A 20,120-nucleotide genomic window follows, 5' to 3' on the forward strand; every position below is an offset into this window, starting at 1 on the left:
TCTTCCGGGATGAGTCCCATTTTGAAATCATTGTTTGCTATTCTAAGAAGGATGTTGACACACTTTTTCCACAGAAAACTGAAAGGCAAAGCAGTGAGGAATGCTACAGTGTTCCATGCTATCCTGCATTTCAGTCAACTGGTACAAAGCTCTTATGTGGCTTGGGAGTATTCCACATAGCCTCCAGGTCTGGATACCAGTTGAGACATGGGATACTCAAATAGCCCCTTGTAAAAGGACCTGTTTGTCTCTTGTCACAATGTAGAAGTGAACTCTTTGGCCACATATTCCCCAATGACCAAGGCTGGTTTTTTTTTGCTTTCTTATGACCAAACACCCATGTTATGTTTAATACATGAACTATTATCTAATGAAGGCCAGATTCCGGGAAAGCAGGAACTGAATCAAACGTATTACCTAGCCACGGTTCCCCTCCTCCACTCCACATTTTTCACTCTCACTCTAATCAGCCCACGGGCCATAAATTAGATTTATCACTGGCACCAATTGGAGTGGGGAGAAAAAGGGACAAGCATAGATGAAGGCATGGGGAGAATGGAGGCCAAGTCACAAAGAGCAGGGGCCATGAGCGATGGTTGAGCCATGTATCACAGATGTTTGAGTTCACACCACCAGTAAGTGTTTCAAAAACGAATATCCTATTCAATACATTTAAGAAAATTTGTGAAAATTAACATTTCGGAACTATTGGCTAATACTGATTTGAAATACCCCATGTTCTGTGTAGAATCCTACAATTCCTGTAAACAGTATTAACACATCTGGTGTGCTGTTGTGACCATCAGAGTCCTTACAGGGCATGCAGCCATCAAATGTCTGACACAGAGGGAACCACAAACATGCAACTAAACTGTCACACACTGTTTAAAGTAACCTTAAATAGTGCTAACATAAGGAGGCAGGCAATTGCACATATCCTCAAACTGGTTGCCAATAGTAGCCAGTATTACATGTGTGAAATATGTCCACTCACTTGGGAAGTCAATTATTCTGGTTACATCAAAAGACAGAGCAAACAAAAAAGACCATCATAGGATTAAGCCAGCTCTCTGCCTGTATTTTTCTCTTTGAGAACTGCAATCAGATATGTTTTAGTAGAAAACATATAGTAGTCTAGATTGTGGACAGGTTAAACAAAATAAAGTGGGCAGTGAGTTGTGTTTTTTATCCTTTAATTTGGCTAGTCAGTCAATCAAAAAGCTAGACAGCCTGACTGTTGCTATTAAACCCTATATTTTGAGGAGACAGAGTTTGTTGCAAAAGAGATTTTTAAACAAATAGCACCAAGGCTGTTGACCATGTCGCCTGGGCCAAAAGCATGTAGTAAAAGAGGGGAACTTTTTACGTAACAGTCACCAAATAGTGTCCATCAACAAAGGGGCTTTGTGAGGGGTGGGGGGACGAAATAATTAGAAAAATAGCAAACAACTATGACGAGGCTTGCATGATGAGGCCTGACTAACCTTGGCTGCAGGCAACAGGCACACTGGAAATTGTAGAGAATTGTATGAAGGAAAATAAACTGGGTAGGACTTCTTTGTGGGAACTGTTTTCATTTCCTCTTGGTCACTCACTCCTCCAGTATTCTGAGTCGACCCCTAATATGCACGGTACAGTTTCGGTCTAACCAAGCCAATAAAGTTTGAACAGATATCCCCTCCTTACTAAAAACCCAAGCTATGAAACAAAAACTGACATGTTTAGCCTTAGTGTGTTGAAGACAAAAGTTAGTAAACTACAGCATTACTAACTTACAACTTACCTAACTTCCTATCTCCTTTATAAACGTTATGATTATACATACCGGGAACAAACCAAGGCTATAGTTCCACACGCTTAGTGAGATCCAACGTTGCATTAATCCTTCTTACTCCATGCACACGGAGATAATAACGTTAGTAAAACAAGACTTTGCTTTATCGGTAAAATAATTAGCATGAGTAAATAACTCCTCTTGTTTAACGTTACATGTTTACGAATGTACGAAACGCGGGGACTTTGTGAAACGTTTTCCAACCAATACCGTAAACGAAAAGTGGTTTCTAAAGAAAGGTACAGGGGCACCCTGGTCATCGAGCAGCACAAAGAAAGGCAGCCAAGGCTCCTTCATTACAGGCTTACTGCCACTGTTAGCTTGCCGATCGGCGAACGAAACACATGAGATAAAACAGAAAGCAATCGTTGAATATAACACATTTGTGAACTGCCCACGTTAGTTTCTTCGCAAATAATCACTAAAGTAGCAATATCGTACAGTAGTTTGATACATTAGACATACTTGGTGTAGCAAACTGCTAGCTAGGTTAGCATAGCTCAGTCGTTTTCTGACTGGGTATGTTCGTTTTGAATGTTACCTCCGTCTGTTATTGGATTAGCTTCACTATCTTAACTAGTTAGTGTGTTAAAGAACATTTAAGATGATTTTATGACATGTCTGTGTAACAATCACTTAGGCAAGCATGTTACACTTTCAAAGTAACGTTATCACGTACTTGTGATGAGACACATTACTTGGTGGTAAACGTTTATCAATAGCTTATTACAAGCTAGCTAACGTTACGTAGTAACTAGCTAGCTCGTAATAAGCTAGTGGTTAGCTGCCGGCCTTTCTCGACCGTTGGATCGTAAATTCGAATACCAAAAGCAGGGCGTCTTATTATATTCTACAGATAATGCTACCTCAACTTTTCTTGATCTCAACTTTATCCAAGACTATCGATATCGTCGTCTATGATAACGCTGGACTCAGGGGAACCACTGAAGACCGGCGTAACCCGTCGTAAAAAACGTGCGCTCCTAGGAGAGGCTTCCCTGGACGCATCTTGTTGTATAAAGGCAACTGCCGATGTGTCGCCTGCCTTTTCACGATATCCTTGAATTACACTTACCATCAATATGTTTCTTATTCTCAATCCAAACCCCGACCACACGGTATGGTTTTCAACGAAGACTCGCGTCAAAGTAACAGCAAATAGCGATTTTATCCAACTTATTCTTCTTAGTTGTTTTCTCCACTTCCTGATTGAGACGGTGCCATTTTGAATAGCGAGAAAAATATTTCCGCCGCTGTCGTCACACGCAGTGCCGCTTGGTGATCGCGAGCAGAGAGCAGCCCAGCAGGCTGTAAATAGTTCATCTCCCACCTGAACCAATGCTCAACATCAGAATACTTTCCTTACAATGATCAGTGGTGTAAATTAACTTTACTCAAGTACACTTTTGAGGGACTTGGTCATCAATGGTGTGAAATATAACAACATTTAAATAAGACTAAATACAAAGGCTACACTGCAGAATACAAAGTTAATAAAAATTAGCTGCACCTTTACCAGCTTTGATAAACACATTAATGCATCAATAATTATAAAAAAATATAGTAGGCCTATATTATTATGAATTGGGCCAATTTGCATATTATTACTTGGTATTTGGCACTTTAAGTATATTTTGATGCTAATAATTTAGTACTTTTACTTAAGTTACATTTTTAATGCAGGACTTGTAACAGAATATTCTCACAATACCATACGGTACTTCTACTTTTATTAAGTAAGAGATTTAAGTACTTCTCCCACCTCTGAAATTATCAGCCATCACTGCCAAGCTATTGGCATTAAAGTCCTAATAATGAGCATTGGAAAAAACATTATCAGAAGTAGCCTAACGGCTGAAATTGCCTGGTAAAATCTTCAACTTGATGCTGCTTCATGTGACTTTCTTATTAATTCACATATCTGAAAGACTAAATTGTTTATCAAACTGCAAATAAATATTATGGGCAAAGTGTGTTTAGTGTCCCTACAATACCCTACAACCCTGTGTAAATTTGAATGACCTTAAACAGTTTAAAAAGCTTTTGAAGTTATTTGAGCCAATAAATTATATTAAAAAAATGAAAATTGAGTAAGCCCTTTTCAGCAGAAATCATTCTAGCAAAGATGTCTATAAATAAATGCTAATCCATGAGAGGTTACCTATTACTGATATGTCTGTACTTCTTTATGGAGAATGTCATTTTCATGATTGAATTGCAACATCATTTGTTTTACTAATCGTATCTGGAATTGCAAGGTTTAGTGATCCTATTCTCTGTCCCTTTAAGAGGCCGTAGGTCTAAATTTAGACCGACAATTACTATGAGCCACTACTAATTATAGTAATAATCAAAGCTAATGAATAACCTAATGAATGTAAAAAGAGATCATTGTGTAATATCAGAGAGAATCAGGGACAAGAAACCAACTGCATAAAAAAGCGTCTGTAAAAAGTAATATCAATACATGGAAGAATACAAAAATAAATATAGAGCATATGTGGCATTATGTTTACATTGAGTTACAAGAGGAAAAGGAGAATAAAAAGCCCAAAAGGGTATTTTTTTAAAAAGGCCAAAAAAACCAAAAACATTGACTCATATTTAGCCTTTCGTGTTGGATTTTCTCTACAACTGAAAATCAAAGATGTTTTGTCACTTCTACCAAATGGTCATTTCATTCAAGCAAATCACCAGAATTTCTTCCCCGCATACAGTTATTGAATTAAAACCAATTTAATATAAGATGTTAAATAGGGTAGATGTTCATCTTTATCCTGCAGGTCGCTGTCTCATTTTGGTATCCATCTGTCCATTCCTTGTTATTGAACCATCGAGCTGGAAGAGCTCCAGTTGTTTCCAGCAAGCACACATTGCCACCGCTTTCCTGGTAAAACAGTCCCCCCCCTTTCCCAACATAGGAGGTTGGTGGGAATTAAAGGGCGTGTGCATGTGTGTGTGTTATTTAAATTTAAGCTACTGAAATTGTCCTCAAAGATAAAAGATACTGGCAGGGTTGTGCTTTGTCTTCCCTGTCTGATGTTGTTGTTTTCTCTTCATCTGTCAGACAGGTGGTGGTTGATGATTGCAGGATATAAAGGCAAGCTCCTGGCACATTAAGTGACACCTTTATTATGCATGTTAGCTCATCATTGAGGACCATTTGAGTGTAGAATAACATTGCGCTTATCTGTTGTAGCTTCACTGTATAATAATTGGAATTACCTTTATTGGCCAGGTGTTTGTACGCACTCAAGAAATATAACATTCCTGCACTATTATCAGTCTACTTAGACAGGAATAGACATTACACATGTAACTGAATTCATTCAACACAATGACAACCTCTGATAAACCAATTACCACCATTTTTGGAAACGTTTCTGAATATTTGAAATCAAAGTTATATCTAATGTTACAACCTCAAAAGGGGGGTCTTCCCTTTAAGCTTGGATCTGATGCGCCCTACTGGACACTTACTGCAAACACTTGGTTTAGACTGAACTGGATTTTGAGTTCATGAAATGTTTTTGTTGCAAACATAATAAGAGCTTAGAAAAATTACCCAAAGCAGAGCCATTACACATAGGTTCAATTTTCTTTAGCATGATTGGAGAAATGGCCACAGGAATAATTCCCACTTCCTGTTATTCTTTTCACTGCAGACTTTTTGAAATATTTCTGTATAAACTTCGTTCCTCAATCAACTACATTCTTTCAAATCTTTTTTTGCCCATTCAGCGTCTGTTCATTGTTATTCTTACGCAAGTTAGTGTCTGTAAAAAGACATGAGCTCTGCATACAGCTGACGTCAAAGACCTTCTTTGGGTTTAAATTACCTTTGCAAAACCAGCAAAAAGTGTTTGTTAAGAAACTTAAACCAGTGGTTACGTTCAAGTTAATCCATCTACATTGTTTTCTTATTCTGATATGCAACCATGTCTTGAGATGGATCAACATTTTCACATATTTTAGGCCACAGTGTCCACACATTTGGATGGATTGAAGGAAACAAAAAAGAGCAGACAATTCACTTCTTATGTTCCCTGAAAACATACATAGTATAGCTTTACGACTTTATCATAAACGGCACACAATCAGATATTTCAAAACACACATTAAGTGGATCAAGATCAGGGTCACTTGAAAGTGTGTTGCTACATCAGGTGGAATGTAGGCCTACTCACTAATACGATTTATGTTAATCTCTGACAAAACCAAATTGCATAACTTTCCCCCCAAAAGCTTCTTTGTCTCCACTTCATTATTTTCCCAGTAAAGGCCAGGTCTGCCTCGGGCCAGCCGTAATTTGACTAATCCACCGAGAGGGTAGCCAGACGGTAAGAGCCGGCTCTTCTTTTCTCTTCTACTCAAAACTGGCAGATCTGATTTAGGATATTATTCCATGACATTCATATTATATACTTGTACTTAAAGTACTTGTACTTCATTTCATTTGTTCCAGTTCTCATAAATGTATTGGTTTCTTGCTATTTGAATATTGATTTTCTAAAATATCAGAGTTTCTGTATTGACGTGAAAAAAGATAACTGGATTTTTTTTTTTTACCAGTGCTGAGGGGTTCTGAAGGGAGGCTGAACAGCTTTTGAAGAGATGGAGACTTTTGTATTTTTATTTTCATTATCTGCCCTCGGCATTCTCTATGCCATGAACAGCATTCCTGCATTTCAAGAGTAAGTCAAACAATTTATTGATTTATTAAAAGAATAAGGGAATGCTGAACGGAGTCATGTAATGTGTGATATTGAAGAAATAATGTGGTGCTCTTCATTAATAGAAAAAGTAACCAACTAAGAAAAATGCAGAGCACACTTTTAATTGATGCCCACAGTATTGGTTGGCCTTCTGAAAAGCATCCAAGGTATTCTGATTTTGTTAATAATTACATGGATTTTCATGCAAAAGGTTAAAATTATAGCAACAACTGTATACAACTCCATGTGAAATTACATTTATCATACACAAATCTAATCTTTAACAATAATAATACAATTAAAATATTGTAAATGTTTGTTTTGAAAAAGCAATTCCTCCTGTAAAATGTGCTTTGCCACCACTAGAGTACACTATAAGCTCAAGGTATTTCTTTCTGTGTTCGGTGGTGACTGTTGAAAAATACATGACTATGTTGAATACTACTAATTCCATGATTTTCAAATTGTATTTTCCAAGTACGTTTCTAGTTGTGTAAACTCCTTAAAAGATTACACTTGTAAATGTGAATAGAGTGTTTGGAGATAATCTGATGTTGGAGATAATAAGATTTATAAGCATATTCAATGATTATATTCTTTTCTTATTCAATGATCTTATGTTTTGATCTCATGGGCTGAATACACATAGCCAGTGAAAGACACGTTCCGCTCCGACACCCTTAAACATTTTACAGCCTGATATTACTCATTTTTGACAGACTTTTACACACCTCCTGTGTGAATATCTCTGCTGGCTCTTTTTTGAGTGTGTGGACATTGACAATCAATACATACTGCCCAGAAGAGTTTGATAAATTGCTCTTGACATACAATATGGCTTGTGCTCTTCCACTCTGCAAACAAACAGTATTGTGTGCATAAATCTTTCTGCACTTTTGAATTGGAGAGGTAGCAAGGGAGCTTCACAGCATTTGTTTCCCCTCTGTAAGCACACATTGGGAGTTTTTCTGAGGGTGTAATGTTGTTTACCCCGAGATACCTTCGGCACATTAATCTCTCCAGTGCGAGAAAACGGTACCTTTGACCAGTAAACATGGAGGGCAGCGCTGAACTAACATGGCCTTAGCTTGCTGCTTCCCACACTTCTGCCTATGACTGATTAAACCTTTGTAAAGCTGGTCTTTAAAACCAGTGGAAGGCATACCACCACAGCAGTATGAGAGGGTATTTAAGTTTAACTAAAATAAGTGGTTGTACTGTGTACTAAAAGTATGACTTTATATGACTATATACTATCTTCTGTTACTTTCTTTTAGAACATAAACATGCATAGCATCATACAAAACCAGATAATTGAAAGCAATTGAAATATTCTCTTTAACAAAAATAAGCATAAAAAAGCATGTAATAAGTTGACAGTAAGACATCATTTTTGAAACACCTTGTATTTTAAACACCTTATATTTGTAAAACTGATTACAATAAGGTTACTCCTTGTACCAAAAGTAATCTTAAGTAACAGGAGTTAAGAAATATAGATATACAGTATGTGCTGCTGCCATAGTAAGATGAGAGATGATTTGAGACATATTTATCAGAAATGCCAACGATTCTGAGTCAGGATTGCCTTGCAGTGCTTTAAACTTATTATATTTGTGAAACTTCAGATTACAATGAGGCTACACTTGTACTAAAAGCAATCTAAGATTACTGATGTTAAGGACGGGTGTAATCTAATGTCATGCTGCCATCTCACCAGGAATCTGCATGGACACAAAGCACCACACCAGCAGATGCCTTTGTTCCCTCTGGGCGCTGTGCATCCCTCACACATATTTCTCCTCACACTTCTGAATTATTTCTCCCTGTGCTGACTCTGGGTGTTGCGTGATTATCATTCTCCCTGACTTCCCATTCATCATAATTTACTAATTTAGCACTGCCGAGCGCACTGGCACAACTTCCATGTTAGAAACTAATTAGTGAAGAGAATGAAGCAGAAAATCAGAAGCAGATTGGTATCTAAAAGTGCAGGGTGTCAGCAGTGAGCTTGTGGACAATGTGTTATGTTTCTTAGATAAAAGTTGTATTTCTCTTCTTTCACAGGCCTTATGTGATCTTGGGGATTGGCGTTGCTGTGTTGGTGGTTGTGTTTCTTTTCTACTTCCTCATCACGCGTGGCAACCCCCCTAAAGATGCCTTATTCTTTGGTAATCAACACAAATATGTGCATTTCACAACTCACATGCAATATATTTCCAAATCACTGAGTTTTACAAAGATTATATTGTATGTAACATGAATTGTGTTCAATGTGATTTCACCTGATATGTCGAAAGCAGCTTAGGCTCAGAGCAAAGCTAAGCCACAGTTTTCTGAGTCATGACCGACCCAAACCCCCTTCAACCTGACACATTTCACAGCATTTGTACATACTTAACCTTTTAGCTTTTCTTTTGAGCCTGACCTTGAAGCAAAATCACAGTCTACGGAAAATGGGTCATACACGAAAAGACTCCACACTTGTGCTCCTGCATTAAACCATCGCTACTCCACTATCAACTTACTCTAAATGCCATAAGGGTGTTTGGATTCAGGTTGAATCATCTGCCAGTTCGCCTCTTGGTCACAGTTTACACACTTTTAATTAAGCTTTTCACAAGTGATTTGTGTCACATTTTTATTCGTTATTTGTAAAGCTATTGGTGAAATATGTTCTCCATTTCAAGTCATGGTTTTCCCCTGCAAATTCTCCCCTGCAGCTAATGCCAGGGGCTAGACTTGTGGTAAAGAAACAAGGTGATATATCGGTAGGTGGTGCCCAGGGCGAGGCCAGCGTTGTGCTGGAGAACCACAACAATGAGGACAAAGCTGCGGCAGGCTCTTCTCAATGATAGAGAGCGATAATCCCCTGGCTATCTCATCTGTTAGATGTCAGAGATAAACCATGTTGTCCTGAGGATTACAGAGACACTGGTACACTGTAGAGACAAAATGCATGTGAGTGTGTGTGTGTGTGCAAAGAGTGTGTGAAGGACAGATAGGAAGGATATGATACAGCGATTTTAAGCTGTGGTATCTGCAGCGATATGCCTGTGTCACAACACACAGTGATTCCCTTTATAATCACATTCTGACAAAAAGTCCAAGCTAAAAAATCATTGCAATGGCTTTTACAGCTGTTCCCTATGAATTGCATATAAACTGTAAATCAATGATGCAGGCGTGACTTTCTCCACCATTTATGTGTGGACACTCAATTAAGATGCTCTGGTTCTGTTCAGCTCAATTGTAATTCTGATAAATACTATACAGTGTCCATCTATAGTTAACAATGGGGTCAGCATATGCATATAAATACATAACAGCCTCCCTGTTGTGTACAATCGTATCCACGGATGAAGGGTTTATTGCCTCCTATTGTTTACCCCACATGCTAAGTCTGCCATCGTGAATGTGTATCGTGTAGTTGATTACAGTCCAGGAAACATTTTCCCAGTCATTAACAATCCAATGAGCATGATATCCCACTGCCCAAATCCTTAATTATAATGTGACGTTAAATTTCATGGTGCAGTGCACTCTGATGACTGAGGACTTTTTATGGTCTGAAGCATCCAGTTGTCTTCTACGATGATCTGCTGAAAGTCTCCAACATGCTGTAACCATGTGTCTTGGTGAGCCGACATGCGTTGTAATCCATTCATTGTTAACCAGTGAGACGGCTGTATTTGAAAAAGTCATCCAATATCCTTAAAGTGCATTAACTAGCCCTCTTGGCATTAAAAAAAGAACCCCCTTCTTACTTCATGCGTAAAGCACATTTTTAGTAATCCAGTCTTTTAAAAATAACACTTTTCTTATCTGAAAGGAGTTGGTACCTTCACATTTGGTATTAGTGAGTCATATGCAAATAATATGGAAGCTGTTTCAGTTATTTTTCTACAAATCTCCTGAAGAAACCTCACAGGGAATACAAGGGTTTAGAAGTCAATGACAGTCATTGTACTACTGGGGTCAGGCTCTCTTAGCATTAGTAAGACCCACAGGCCACTCAGGTGTTTGTGCAGTGCCGCACTTTAAATTATGTCTTGTTGACATGGCCTTTCAACCCTAACCTTAGGTTGGAAGCAGGGACTCAATACAAATATGCCTCCAGCATACCTTACTGCTCAAGACTTAATTTTCTCGCCCGGCTTTCCCATACATCACTTGACAAGCCAGTTGCCGTCAAATATCTTGAACTTAAAAATGTTGAATTAAAGAAGCTGGAAAAGAGTTAAGAGTTTTATGAAGGTTTAGGAGACATGAGGTTTCTAAGCACTCTTACAACACTGTATGTATTTTCAGATTAGGTGGACAAAAGAGATTGAGTAATTACATGAAACTTTCAAAATCATGGTGGCTTTTGAATGACGTTTGTTCAAAGCTGCTTAACATGTCATGGTATCCTGCAAGTCTTTGTGGGGCCTGAAGCTAATACTGTTTAGTTGCAGTTACACAAACCAACACAAACTGAAACAATTTGACTTTTAAAATGAAGCATTATTCATATGTATGTATCCAATGTTTTTATTTACCTTTATTGTTTCTTGCCTTTGCAGTTTTCGCTGTATTTTCCTTTACTTGTGTCATTGACCTGGTGAGTGCCTTGGAATATGACGGCATCATCTCCGGCTTTATGACATTCTACCAAACGACAGTAGGTTTCTTATTCTCACCTCTAAAATGCTTGTGTTAATGACACAAAAATACCCTGATTTAAAATGGCAGTCATATTTTAACCCGCTGTTGGTCATTAACACACTCTCCACGTACTGTCTGTGTTTCAGGGAGAGCCTTACCTGGGGACACCTTATGCCATCATGATGTGTTACTGGGATGGAATAGTGCACTTTGTCATGTATCTGATGATGATCGGCAGGATAACAGACAGGTGGGTGATGGTCAAGTTACATCAGGTCACATCAAGTTCGTTCATCTTGCTGTTCATCACAAAATGACAATACAGGAATCTGCGTTACCTTATCTAACTGAGGGAACAACAACTTAAGAGCTTGTGAAAGCACAGCTGTAATGGAATATTTTAGCAGTAAGACCATAGACTTTTTTTTTTATATATTAGACTTTCTTAGAGAAATAGAGAAAGAGAGAGATTCACAAGTTGCCTTATTCATATAAAACTCACGAAATGGCCTGAATAAAACATTATTTTCATGAAACAGGGTCCTCTGGAGGGAGTCATAAATTGGAATAAGTGGGTTCAAGAGTTCAGGGTGAGCGCTGCCTTGGTTTAGGTATCATTAAACAAAACATTTTTAAAAGATTGCCAGCTTTTAACAACTGGGAGAAATTGTGCTATGTATTACACAGAACATGTTTATAGATGTGTCAGACGTTTAACCATTAGAGGCATGTTATATCGACTGAATGTAAGAAATATCTTCCAGGAAAGGCTACCGAACCCTGGGTTTGATCTGGGCTGGCTCTCTGTGTGCCAACATGAGTGTGTTCATTGCCGGTATAGTGGCAGGTGAGTAACGTCCCTTATTCCCCCTCACTTGTCCCGTGATGAAAAGCGTTAATCAAGTGAACATCTGCACTGTCGTGTACCATCAATGTCACAGTTCAGCCTGCCAACCGACACGCTCCATGCCTCGCCTGCCATCACAAACAACAGAACAAAGCAGGAAGCAGGTGTAAAGCATCTGTTGTTGGCATTTCAAACTGCATACACAAGTGTCGCGAGATCAAACATGTCTACAGTCTGCTGTGTTATCATAGACATACTGTACTGTATTCCTGAATAGCCATCAATAGTGTAAAATACAGATTTACACTGATATGTATATGGGTCAATAAACAACGATAAAAGTATTTTTCTTTTTCTTTGTGGCAGGTAAATATGGGTCAGAGATCCGTCCAGTTTTCTGGATCAACTTTCTTTTCCTCCTGATGCCTGTGTGGGGAGCCATTACACTATTCACACGGCCCAAGGACAGACCACTAATTGGTGGATACAATGTAAGGCTGATGCATGAATGGTTAGATCTTGGTATGAGAGGTTCAGGACAGAGGTGTTTGCTAATTGTACTTTAATCAGGGTAACATACAGCAAAGTACAGTTGAATATGATCCAGACCATGAAAGATAACAAAGGTCAATGTTTTACCAAAGGAAAGTATGGTATGTTCTCCAGCAGTGGAAGAAGTATTCAGATAATTAATTTCAATAATAGTACTGTGAAAACCACAATGTCAAAATACTCTGTACTGTACTGTAAGTATAAGACATGCAGACCTTATTTAAGTTACAGTATGTTAGTATTATCAGCTAAATGTATGTAAAGTATCCAAAAAGTTAAAATGTTCTGTAAAATGGCCCCTGTGTTTCAGTGTTTTACGTTCACATGGTGATATGATGATTGCGGTAAGAAATTGCTCTATTAAAGTGCAGTCCAAATAATAGACAAACAAAGTTAGCGACCTTCTCAGTGAAGCACTGATCAGCTAGAGGCAGATATTTCCTCAAAAGAGGTGAATATAATATAATATAATATAATGTATTTTCCTCAGATAGACACAATGACAAAAAATAAAGGTTCATGTTACTTTGTAACTGGATCTGTAAAAATGCACCAGTGTGCTATACCAACTCAAATATTTATGGTATGTCAATAGTGCATTTAAAGATTGATTGTAGTTCCCTCAAGTGGCCTAAAAAACCCCAAATAAATCAGTTGCAGGATTTATAAAGACCTGTAAAGACACACATTCCACTCTGAAGAAACACCGGTCTCATTGAAGTGAGATTAAGAGTCTGCTCTGAAACAACAACCTTCATCTCCATGCTCACATTGTGTTGTCTTCTCCCCACAGGCCCAGCAGGCTCAGAGCATGAAGCTGATCTGGCGTCCCACAGATATGATCCTGGTGGTGCTCCTGATCACTGCAATGGCCTTCACCGTCCTCAGAGGCCTGGTGAGTGTTCATCACATACATGAGGACAGAGGACGAGGACGAAATGGAAGTTTTGAAAATCATGCAACATGTAATCTTGTTCATGCAGATAGGTTTAGGGAGTCGCAAGGATTCAAATGAGTGTGTATTATTCTGCAATATTACACGGCTTTGTTGAATACTCCATTCTGATTGGTCAATTACGGCATTCTGCCTTTCGCCTAGCTGCTCTTAATAAGAGACTGTTTCATTTGATGCAATTGTGCTTTATAAACGTAATTAAAATACTTTTTGTCAAATAATCTCTTGAGTAAGTAGCGGCGTACTATGTAGGATAATGTTCATTATTGCATTTTAAACCCTGACAGGATGCTTGCTGTACATCGAACATGATGTGTTTAGACTCTGAAATTATTTTTTATTTAAAAGCCTATGATATGGATAACTGTGAATATGTAATATTTCTAACATAAACAGAATGGTTCAACATCGTTCTTTGCTTGCTTGCCTATGGACAAGAGAATTGATATTACTCTCATGTCTCTTGAGAGAGTAAGTTAAGCTAGTTCCTGCAGCTCTTAAGCTCAGTGCAAAGACTAGAAACGAGGAGAAACAGCTGGAGGGGGTCCGCTGAGACATAAAAGAATCCGCCTTCCAGCACCTCTAAAGCTCACCAATGAATGTTTTATATGAATGTGACAATTATTTTTCATTTAGACAACATCAGGCAGAAAGAAACTTGCCGAGTTATCTGATTTTTTGTGGTGTTGCTGTTATTTTGTCCACCCTCTGTAGGCAGCACTGGGCTCTCCACTTGAAGCCTGTTCCAGTTACGTGAAGCACTATGAACCCTACCTGAAGGACCCTGTGGGCTACCCCAAAGTGATGGTGAGTGATTTTCTTTCTCTCTCCACAGTCTGTGTATCTGCAGAAGCACCTGAACACCCCTCTCCAGCCCGTTTTAAATAACCAGCCACATAATGGACCTCTGCCTGCCTGGATATCACTCTGAGTGCGCTGGATGCTTGCCCTTATCTCCTCCACTCTTTCAGCTCGTAGGTGATAACAGATGCATTTTTCATCATTACAGCAACAATGAGCAAGGGTTGAGAGGCCAGTGCATCTTTGTCTCCGATTAATTTGTGTAAGATGGATAACAGATTATTACAGTGACTGGCGCTGGGTCTGCTTTCCTTTCATTTCTGTTCTCCTGACCCTCTTCGAATGTTGGGTTTGTTGTGTTTTGTTCGGCGTACACAGCTTTGTCAATAGGTTATCCAAAGACCTTGTTGGGGCTGCAGTCCAGTCACAATTGAAAGTCATTGATCAGACAAACAAACAGCATGCTGAGAACTTGATAAGCTAATCCCGCTCCCAAAGCCCCTCATCAGCGTCTCACTGGGTGGGAAGAGAGCGTGTGTGCAGCATGTGAAAGTATGTCTCAAGTAGCAGCCTTTGAAAATCTGTTTGTGTGTCTACCATTGGCTCATGGGTGCTTCTGTGTACGTGTGAAGGAATCAGAAGTTCGGTTTGTGCAGGGTTGCACTGTTTCTACATTGACCAACCTCTTTATTCATTGATGATGATGAACGATATGTGACAGATTACCGTGGCAGCACTAAAAAGACATTTGAACAAAAGGCTGAAGGGCATATATGATTGGCTTTCAGGCCTTGGGCTCAACTCATTAGAATTCATCAAGACCCAGAATGAAAAGAAAGCGTTCAGTGGTATAATTTGAGGGTTAAAGTGGGAAACTGGCTTTCATGCGCCAAATATTTTAAGTTGAAGGTCAAGGCGGTCTCTGTAATGACCTTTGTGTGGGAGTAGTAATTTGTGCTGAGGGTGCAAATTTGTGTTTGAAAGAGTGCAGAGCTGAGAAGTGGTGACATACTCCAGTACCGCACTTTAGAGAAACTCAGAGTTTATTTATGTATTTCCATTTTGTGAGAGATCATTTTACTTCTTTACATTCAACATTACATGTATCTTATGAGTCAGGTTAGTCATCACACTGCTGGATGATGTTTGATGACGTTTTACTCAACATGAGATCAGATAAAAGAGATAAAATGAACTTTTAGATCTACATAATTGGGCCCCTGAACCTCCGAACCGTATACATCATAAAAATACTGGTAAAAAATGATATAAAGTTTAATCATTTAACGCTCTATGGCAAGAGTTTTCAAAGTCTGAGCTTGTAAGACTCCCCTTAGATAAAGCTTGGAAAAAGGCATCCTTAGTTCACATAAATTAAATTCCTAGATGCATTATGGTTACATAGCTTTTTATCCCATAGTCACTCAACAATTGAGCCAAGACACCCTGTTTGCTACATTAATCTCACAACACCAAATACATTGAAAAGATCATCCCTGGTGCAATCACTTTCGGATGCTGAGGAAGTCGGAAAAACTCTAAGATTCCTCCCAAATCCTGTATCTCAACTCCCTTTTTTACTTTATCCCACATGAAATCTCCTGGATTTGATCCTCTTGTGTTAACAAATGTAACATGTTCTCACTCCATTCACTGAGCCTCCCCTGAAATAGTTATAGCAGCCCCCCTGGGGAGGTCCATCTCACACTTTGAAAACCTCTGCTGTAGAGGCTGCAGAGCTCAGAACACATACATTAAAAATACAGATTCTTTTTTAGTGTTAACTTTTGTTGAATACAGACATCTCCCAGTATTTTTCCACACTGGTAGAGCAACTTGCAGGCAGTGAATTATGTGAGTTTGTATTTGCACATTCAAAGCAGCCCTCTTCTGTATTCAGTGAGAGTAGGTGAAGTGCATTGCAGGCCAGAGGAGAAGGACGCTGTACTGTATTAATCGTCTGCTGGATTGTTGGTCAGGACCCAACAACAACACAGACTGACAGTGATGGAGAGGACGTACTTCTGCAGTGTGAAGCACTTTTCAGTGGAGACAGAATTAGCTTGATTATACACTATAATATACTCACCTACTGTGCTGTGATTTGGGTATGTTGTAATATAAAGATCAGGGTTATTCAAATGTTAAAGGACGACAGTGGGAAATGTTCATTTTGCAAGAAATGATCAACCGTATTGATGTATTTTGTATTTTTCAGATGCTACACTTGTTCTTCTATGGACTACCTCTGTTGGGTGCTTTTGTTTACGGTCTCCTCAAGCCTGGGTGCACATGGATGTCAGACTGGACTTTGTTTTTAGCAGGAGCCATGATCCAGGTAACACCATGAAGACAAACAGTTGATAAATAAAACTCTGGCTCTAAATGAATACATAATTTAAGATACAGGTGCTGCATATTGAAGCAGGTTGCATTGGCAGTTTTGATAGCATCAAGTCATTAGGGTAATTACAGCCTCTGATAAATTAAAGTCAAATAAAAGTAAAGTTGACTTTCATCAGAAAGAGTTCTGATGTGTCACTTCAATTAAACTCTTTGTAGTCAGCACATATCCTGCTAATATGACCTGGTCTGCATGTTTTCCTTTGAAGCATCTTTTTTCTGTAATTAACAAGCTGCTCATGCTTCCTCTCAAACTAACCAGAAAGGAAGATTGGAGCCACGAACCAAAAGGAAGCACTTGATTAAAGCCCTGTTTTACTGTTTATAAAAGGTGGCATATTTTCAGTTTTTAATTAATGGCCAGCTTCTTAAGTCATCTCTTGTGCAGTGTTTGCCTGCAAATTGTAACAGCAGACTAACGATAAGGGTCTTGGAGTAAATATTCCCCCCCGTTTCTCTCCAGGAACTGTGGCGGAAATATTCCATCAGTGTGAATATAAGCCAACTAGTGGAATTATCTCCGCAGATGAGTACAGTATTCAGTATAAGTAGATGACAATGCAATCTAACCTCTGCCTTGTTGTTTGTGTCTCCTTGCAGTGCCAGTGGGCTCACATCGGGGGGTCTCTCCACCCTCGTACAGCAGCTCAATTTCGTATCCCAAATGAGGTTTTCTGGTCTGTGCTGGTAGCTAACCTACTTTATGCAGTCACTCCCATCCTGGTGGCCTTGAGGGTTCGCAATAACCCTTACTTTTTCCTGAAGATCGCACCCTTTCCTGGGCAGACCGGATTGCCAAACAGTGAGGAAAAAGATACCAAGTTCAAAGACAAATAGATATTCCTAATCTTATCTGACCTTTGGAGTTAATTACCTATGTGATTATTCATTAAGAATTGTTTTATTTCAAATGCCACAATACAAGATTATTTTGCTCAAAATATTTGGGTTTTGTTTTCAATTGAATTGCTTGATTATAACACTTGGATTCCTTATGTCATACATCAACACTGAAACAGCTTATTGGTCAGTAAAGAAGGTTTTATGTAGCGTCCTAAACTCACACAATGATCACGGTAAATCTTATACAAGTGCTGTAAATCAGCGTGATAGCATTGTCCTTGTTAGCATGTTAGCACTGCTATAAGAAAAGCCTCACAGAGTAGCCAGTAGCACACTTAGTCTTGTTTGTTTTACTTCCAGCAAATCAGAGAGAAATAGGAGATGGAACAGCATCTCGTCTGTTATTAAACCCTTGTACAACCTCAAGGACTCTAAGAAACAGCAAATAGCCTGTTGATGGTTGCAAACACCATACTGTTGAAGATTTAGACGTTGTATGTTGGATGGGACCTTCAAAAAGTCAACAGAAACATCAAGACCATTGAAAATATATAAAATATATATATACAGCAGCATATGATGAACGAAAATCTAAAACTGTGCACACATAGTACAAGACTAATACAAGTAATATAAAAGCCAATGGCAGGAATTGTATTTCCAAGGTTAGTGCTCAATGTTCTGTATATTATGTAGTAATACGATGAGTATAAATCAGGTGCCTCAGTTTTTGCACTCTTTGCAAGTAAAGCTGTTCTTTTCCAATACATATTTAACACATCTAACCCGACATTGGACCAATTTCATTGCATGATTTATAATTTAGACCTTTTCTCAGAGACACTGTGCACACAAGCTAAGTTTCCTTTTATACACTTGTTCCTACACCTCAGCTCTATTCAGTTCCACGATAACACAAACAAATTGCACATTGTTGAGTTTGTACTTTGGCACTGGGTGGCTATACTTTATGATATACAGCCATGAAGGTAACAGAATAAAACCCACAGCCTGAACGGTACCAGAGGAGCTTTTACGACATGAACTTCAGGGGAGCTGATGAAAGAACTGCAAAGCATCCTTTGTGCGTTCAACCCAAAAGGAAAGCATGTTTGCTTTGCTGAAGTTTGTGAGCATTAAAAATGAGAAGTTGGATGTGACTCTTTCTGTTACCTGCGCTGAAATACTTCAACACAAAATGACATGATTTCTAAGCAAACTGTAACTGTAAAAGTCTAGGAAAAGAGTGCATTCTTCCATGTATCAATGTATTAACCAGTAATAGCCTGCTGACTTGGACAGTACTGACATGTTTCCTGTTCACCATGCATCATCATACTCCAAGTTTACTTACTAGTTTTCTTACAAGGACACTTCGAGTAATGTTGTTGGCCCTTCACTGTGAGTTTGGAGGGTTTGCCATGTTGTTTGGTGTGGAGAAATGATCAAAATGTGTTTATTGTTTATGTTGTGGATATATTGCAGAATGTCAGCCCACACACGCGTGAAATAGACATGATGGGTTTGAGTAGGTAGGAGGGGGACTTGATAAATCCACAAAATGCTTGTTAGTTCTTACTGGAGCCGGTACAGATCATTACTCATAGCTGAGTGGCAAGGATGTGCCAACATGTGCCGCAGAAGGTAATGTACACTTCAACAGCGGCTCTTGTCACTCACTCACTTACTCACTCTGTTGAACACATTGCCGCTGTCTGCTGCCAGCCTATCTCAGCTTTAAAAAGACAGCTTTACTTTCTCTAAGTGGGAAAATAAGATGTGCCTCTGCCATTCTGCATTCTGTGTGATCGTATGTGCCTAAATTGTGTTTCATCCCTTTCTCGTTTTAAATTCCTTTATCTAGTTTGTTTCTTTTCTGTTGAGTGAGGCTGCTTTATGCTCGCTCTGTGTGGGTGGCCCAGTAAAAGAGACTGCTGTGGCTCTCATCATTGTCTTTCACAAAGACATCAAATGATTGAGGTTTTTGTTTACATAAACAAACACATTGAAACAACCACAAGGCTTTTTGTACAAAGTTTTAGAAACCCTTTATAAAACAGACAATGGATAAATCCTCTTTCTGAAAATGTTCAATTGAATGAATGTCTTTTAAGTCAGTATCTACAGCTGAATGAGGAAACACAATGGTGAGTGAACCTAGGGCCTGCTAATGAAAGGCTTTATTTTGCAGTATTACCAACTGTGGCAACATTTTCAAGGCAAAACATTCAAACCACAAACCCACGTGCAAATAAATCTTATCGGCAATGGTGGTGCCAAAAAACACAAAGAAGAGATCTTTGAACTTCAACCTTTAACTTACGATGTAATATCATCATGTGACTCATAACATATTTTACAGGTTACTACTGGTACTAAACCAAAAGTACAGTGGTTAAAATAAACAAGGGAGTAACAATGGGTAATGACTGAGGAAAGGAAAAACAAGTTACAAGCTAATTAGGTAAAAGGAGAATTTGCTTAAACTGTAAGTATTTTGTAAGTTATACATAAACCATAAAT

At 38.7% G+C, this 20,120-nt stretch overlaps 2 protein-coding genes across 4 annotated transcripts in view; one reads left to right on the forward strand and one right to left on the reverse strand.

Moving 5' to 3' along the window:
• sbno2b (strawberry notch homolog 2b) overlaps positions 1–3,062 on the reverse strand; it is a 54,925-nt gene extending 51,863 nt beyond the window's left edge. For all 3 annotated transcript variants that reach the window (XM_063892343.1, XM_063892342.1, XM_063892341.1), the window contains exon 1: positions 2,910–3,062. The gene's annotated coding sequence lies outside the window, so the exon portion shown is untranslated. The remainder of the gene's footprint in view (positions 1–2,909) is intronic.
• A 3,042-nt stretch (positions 3,063–6,104) lies between these two features.
• tm6sf2b (transmembrane 6 superfamily member 2b) lies at positions 6,105–19,981 on the forward strand. Its single transcript, XM_063891794.1, has 11 exons — positions 6,105–6,174; positions 6,407–6,528; positions 8,617–8,720; positions 11,115–11,212; positions 11,343–11,446; positions 11,961–12,043; positions 12,410–12,534; positions 13,389–13,490; positions 14,265–14,357; positions 16,570–16,689; positions 17,355–19,981. Exons 2-11 carry the CDS (start codon positions 6,449–6,451, stop codon positions 17,589–17,591), a joined length of 1,146 nt encoding a protein of 381 aa, XP_063747864.1. The 5' UTR covers positions 6,105–6,174; positions 6,407–6,448; the 3' UTR covers positions 17,592–19,981.
• Positions 19,982–20,120: the final 139 nt, after the last annotated feature.

The sequence above is a fragment of the Eleginops maclovinus genome, chromosome 9 (genome assembly GCF_036324505.1).
Source record: "Eleginops maclovinus isolate JMC-PN-2008 ecotype Puerto Natales chromosome 9, JC_Emac_rtc_rv5, whole genome shotgun sequence".
Taxonomy (NCBI): domain Eukaryota; kingdom Metazoa; phylum Chordata; class Actinopteri; order Perciformes; family Eleginopidae; genus Eleginops; species Eleginops maclovinus.

Bases quoted from the DNA above. Each gene is read 5' to 3' on its own strand.
- tm6sf2b (XM_063891794.1), top strand. From the start codon at position 6,449: ATGGAGACTTTTGTATTTTTATTTTCATTATCTGCCCTCGGCATTCTC. The intron at 11,447-11,960 runs GTGGGTGATGGT...AATATCTTCCAG, and splicing joins ATCGGCAGGATAACAGACAG to GAAAGGCTACCGAACCCTGG. The intron at 12,535-13,388 runs GTAAGGCTGATG...TTCTCCCCACAG, and splicing joins CACTAATTGGTGGATACAAT to GCCCAGCAGGCTCAGAGCAT.